This window comes from Phaseolus vulgaris, chromosome 9 (genome assembly GCF_000499845.2).
Source record: "Phaseolus vulgaris cultivar G19833 chromosome 9, P. vulgaris v2.0, whole genome shotgun sequence".
Taxonomy (NCBI): domain Eukaryota; kingdom Viridiplantae; phylum Streptophyta; class Magnoliopsida; order Fabales; family Fabaceae; genus Phaseolus; species Phaseolus vulgaris.
Genome location: NC_023751.2, coordinates 18,952,107 through 18,956,969, shown reverse-complemented (window position 1 = coordinate 18,956,969; position 4,863 = coordinate 18,952,107). Strand labels below are relative to the sequence as shown.

General features: G+C 30.6%; 1 protein-coding gene across 1 annotated transcript; it reads right to left on the bottom strand.

The window, feature by feature from the left end:
- Positions 1–1,281: 1,281 nt before the first annotated feature.
- Positions 1,282–4,242, bottom strand: LOC137820999 (WAT1-related protein At4g08290-like). Its single transcript, XM_068625383.1, has 7 exons — positions 3,959–4,242; positions 3,784–3,846; positions 3,576–3,692; positions 2,375–2,606; positions 2,039–2,200; positions 1,709–1,860; positions 1,282–1,592 (listed from the first exon to the last, which is right to left on the bottom strand). The coding sequence occupies exons 1-7, from the start codon at positions 4,141–4,143 to the stop codon at positions 1,415–1,417; spliced, it is 1,089 nt and encodes a 362-aa protein (XP_068481484.1). The 5' UTR covers positions 4,144–4,242; the 3' UTR covers positions 1,282–1,414.
- Between the last annotated feature and the right edge of the window lie 621 nt (positions 4,243–4,863).

Genomic DNA, 4,863 nt, shown 5'->3' with positions numbered 1-4,863 from the left:
CCCAAAAAAATTGATAAATACGAACATCAATTTTATTCATAAATTAATGATTTACAATTTAATTATTTTATGTTTTGTTTAAATACATTTCCAAAATATAAATTATTTCAAATGAATCTCCATACTTATATATGAACTTACTTTTATAGCTGTCTCTTATATTAGCTTAACTCTGTAACCAAGTTGATGAAATGACAATGTAGTTTAAAGTTTTGCCCGAATAGATTTCAAGGGCTTTTAATAGAAGAACAAATTATCTATATATTTAAATCAATTTGTATATAAATTAAAATAAAATTTTAAAGAGATATAATATGGGAGGTTTTTGTATATTAAAGTATATATAAACTAATTTAATTTATGAAAAATAAATATTGTTTTATATTGTACATGTGGTGTGATGGTGCACTCCCATGAGCTCAGTAGTACTTGGGCATCTAGTTTTGTTTGGGAAGAATTTGGTAGCCTTTCATACTTTATATGCCAAAATAAACAAGTGGGATGAAGGTGGATCGATGCTTAATGTATGAACTGCAAATATATGATTAGACTTGTATCAGAATTCCCAACACGGAATACATCTTTTCGAATGGAATACTCAAAAGTTCATTACGGAACCAATTTAGCCAGAAACTCAGTATATAATATGTGGTGATGAGTCCAAAACAAATCAGATCACTCAACAATTATACGGCTTATATCATAAATTCCATGCTAGAACAACGAAATAGAAACCAATTTCTAGAAACTAAAATAATTAGTTGTAATAGTAACTAAATTATAGACCATTTTAAAAACTAAAAAGAAATTTGATTTCTAAATTAGTTTCTATTATTTTCTATTATTGTTAAATAGTTTCTAAATTGGTATCTAATTAGCAACTAAGGTTTTAGAGACTAAATTTAGAAACTAAATAATTGGTATCTAAAACCTTAGTTGCTAATTAGATACCAATTTAAAAACTATTTAACAATAATAGAAAATAATAAAAACTAATTTAGAAACCAATTTTTTTGTTAGTTTCTAAAATGGTCTCTATTTTAGTTTTTATTGTAACTAATTATTTTGATATCTAAAAATTGGTTTCTATTTCATGATTTTCTTGTAGTGAACTGTATCATGTTGGCCCTACAATCTCTAGATCACTGTCAATAATTTCTAATGTTTAATTCAACAAACCATTTTTTTCCCAATGCTTGCGTTCAAATATGTTGAAATACTATAGTTTATGTAAATTTAGGTCAGTTTTTATATGATATAAACAGGTAAACATAAGACACATTATTCCAAAATCATTTTTATTTCTTGTCATCCTCTTTCAAATACACGCTCATTTTGGGTAAGGTACCTTCCACATCACTATTTCATCTTGTCGATGAACTATAACTAAGCCTTATTATTGATGTGAACAAAATTATGCCTTATTATCATTGCTATCATTCCTAGGAGCTGTCACAGGTAGCTGCCGTTGATCTTCTGGTGAGTTATCATTTGCAGGGGACGGTGTCATTATAATTCCTTGCTGGCATTCTTTAGATTTTCCCCACACAACAAGATACAGTCCAAGAACCACAACTACTGCTCCAATAATACTGATATCATTCAAATTCAGCACAAAAAGTAAAAGGAGATTACATCAGGTTAAGATAATTTTAAAGATAAAAAAGAGGTACAAGTAAGATGAGAAGCGTATTGAATTATGCAGTACCTTCCAAGGTAGAGTTTCTCAGAGAGCACGATGCAGGCTAAGGTGGTAATAATGATCATACGAAGGGGATTAAAAGCAGTCACGATAACTGGGCCCATCGTTTTTATCACCACGCCTTGTATGTAATACTGAACTCCAGATGAAACTATTCCCTGTAATGAATTAAGACAAGAGATTAATGAAAAGAAAACTCATACGGGTATTTTCTCTCTGGATCATTTGATTTTGGATGAATTGAATTCTATGTTTTTTCACATCTCCATCAAATATTTGTGATAGATACTTCTTATTAGTTATTACCTCACAATCTATCCAATAAAAAAAACTGACCGCGTAAGCAGGAGCAAAGAATCGTGTATCCCAACCAATGGACCAGGCATGAGGGTGGTGGTGTTCTGCGAAGAATGCCACGATAGAACTTTGAAGTGCACCTACAAAGCAAACCCAAGTAGCCAGGGACATCTCTGCTGGGTATTTTCTCAATGTTATGACCTACACACATCACCAAATCATGCATCATTTCCCTCAGGATATCAGCAGATATGTGATTTTGGGCTAAATTGTTACATATCAAAAAAATTAGTGTACGTGACTTTATATAGACTTAGGAAGTGGAACCATCCATATATGTTGGATTTCCATATACAGTCTCCTGCATGAACTTACTTGTAATATGTAAAATGCAGAAAAGCCTGCACAACCAATAAGGAGGAAACATGTCCCTATGAGCCAGTGGTTACCAGTGGGGTTGTTCACGTTCTCAGGTTTGGTTGAAGATCCCATAACACTAAGTGCTGGCCCTTTGTATAGCGCCATTAGCAAAGTGCCTCCAAAAGTTACTATTGTTCCAATAACTTTTGCTTTGCATGTTGCCTCCTTCATCTTCATGTGTTCCAATCTATTTAGTAATAATAAATTAAATGAATCATATTCTCTGTATTCTTAGGCTTTTAGGGAAGAAAATTTTGTGCTTCTCTTTCTTAATTAATAGGTCTCTTTATAGTTCACCTATGTAATTGTTTGCCAATGAAAAACTTGTAATCTACACTATTTATGTTACATTTTGATGTCTTACCCTGTTTTTCTTAATATTCTTTCAAAAATATATGTTTTCTTATTTTATAATAACAATAATATTTTCGATAAGCATTTTATATAAAATAGCATTATATTTATAATGATTTTTTTAATTTTAAAATATATATCTTAATTTAAGTTTTACGTTTTTGTTAGTACATTTTTAATTAAACTTAACGATAAAATTGATATATTATATTATAGAATTAGATTGACTAGTCCATTTATTTTAGGTGTTGATGTAATTAAATTCAGACTTAAATTAAATGTCCCAGTAAAAAAATCACAACTATAGGTCCAACCAGGCATCTTCAAGACTAAAAATGGCAATAAGGCACCTACAACAGGCATGATCTCTCATCACTTTCTTTTTTCTAATTAAATTTGTTTTGCATGTCTTGTATATTGCTCTATATATAATTTGCACCTCTAAGGCTTGGACCTACACTTTTTGAGTGTTACGAAGAAAGAAAAAAATTTTGATGTGAAAATTTTATTTATTCTTTCTATCTTTTTCTAAGATGTCATTATCAACATCCTTTTCCACCTGAACATCCGTATACGAGAGTACCATTTGTCAGAGCTTTGGTATTTAAATCACACGAGTGAGTGGTAGATATATAGACATATATATATTACTCTTGTTTTAATCCTCATTAGTATTTTTTATCATCATATCGTGAAGTATACATTTTATATCTTTGATTTCTCTTTTCTTTTTCGAGAGCTTTGGTGTCAATCAAACAGTTACCTTATTATATAAGCTTTAGTCATTATATTAACTACTTACTTTAGAAGAACAGCCATGAGAAAAGTAACAGAGGGTGCGGAGTTCATGACAGCAGATAGGAAAGAGGCTGATGTGAACTTCATGCCCAAAAGGGCGAAGCACTGATCCAGTATTATCCTGCAAGTAACACCATATAACTAAATATCTCTTCTAAATCACAAACTCAAACTTGAATTTCATGTATTTGTAAGTGTAAGATAATGGTTACTCGAAGAAAGCCAGTGCCATAATCTCTGAAAATATGCGAACAGTCATCTTGGGACGAACTTTCCTGCATAAACAATACTAATTAAGTGTTTGAGTATAGCTGAATATTGTTCGTGTTAACTTCATTGGTAGTTGAGAAGCGGTTTAAAAGTATATAGATGATAAAAGGGAGGTACCTTTCAAGAAGAAATGCAAAGGGAGAGAGAGTGAGAAAGGCGATGACATTACGGTAGACGGTGAAAACGTAATGGCTCATGCCCTTCCTCATGGCATCCATGGCAAAAATGAACATGCCGGCGGAGCCAAATTGAACGGCCAATAACAGCAGATACGGCTTTGCATTACTCAACCACCTACGCATCTTATTCTCTCTCTCTCTCTCTCTCTCTCAGAAGTGATGGAAATTCCTTATATACCTACTTTTCTTTGTCTGCAATCATCTGCCAAACCAATGCTCTCCATCTCCATATTTATACCCAACACCTCATTATATTTGATAATAATTATTCCTAATCCAAAAAGTTGCTTAATATATATTCTCTACTTTATACGTTGTTCCCGACACTGGTTAAGATTGAAAAGTTATCATTTTCATCCTCTATTTTATAAAAACAAAAATCTATTATTTTTTTGTAATTTAGTTGTTTGATTTTTAATCATAGAGAAATTTGGTTTCTCACCTTTTATATATTTTAATTTCTTAATTTTTTATTATTACTTGTTTATTTGAATATGAAACAGTGGAGTCAACAAGCCATTTTTTTTATAAAATTGAGAAAAGATATATAATAGAGTTTTTTTTATCATAAATAAATGTAATTTTTTTTAGATACTTTAATCCTATCATGTATAGATATATAATAGTTTTTTTTTTATGAATAAATAAAATTAATTATTAGTAAAAATTTGAATAATCAAATATTAAAATGGTAAATTATGCAATATAGAAATTAAAATTATAATTAACAGAAAAGAGAAATAAAGAAAGTGTGGTAGATGAGTAGATGTATGCATGGAAGAGGGGTTGTTCGTATTGTGCGTATAATATCCGCGATAAGGTTCGCCTCTATCCTAGGCACTT

Bases quoted from the DNA above. Each gene is read 5' to 3' on its own strand.
- LOC137820999 (XM_068625383.1), bottom strand. From the start codon at position 4,143: ATGCGTAGGTGGTTGAGTAATGCAAAGCCGTATCTGCTGTTATTGGCC. The intron at 3,693-3,783 runs GTAACCATTATC...TGTTACTTGCAG, and splicing joins ATGGCACTGGCTTTCTTCGA to GATAATACTGGATCAGTGCT. The intron at 2,201-2,374 runs GTAAGTTCATGC...TGATGTGTGTAG, and splicing joins CTGCATTTTACATATTACAA to GTCATAACATTGAGAAAATA.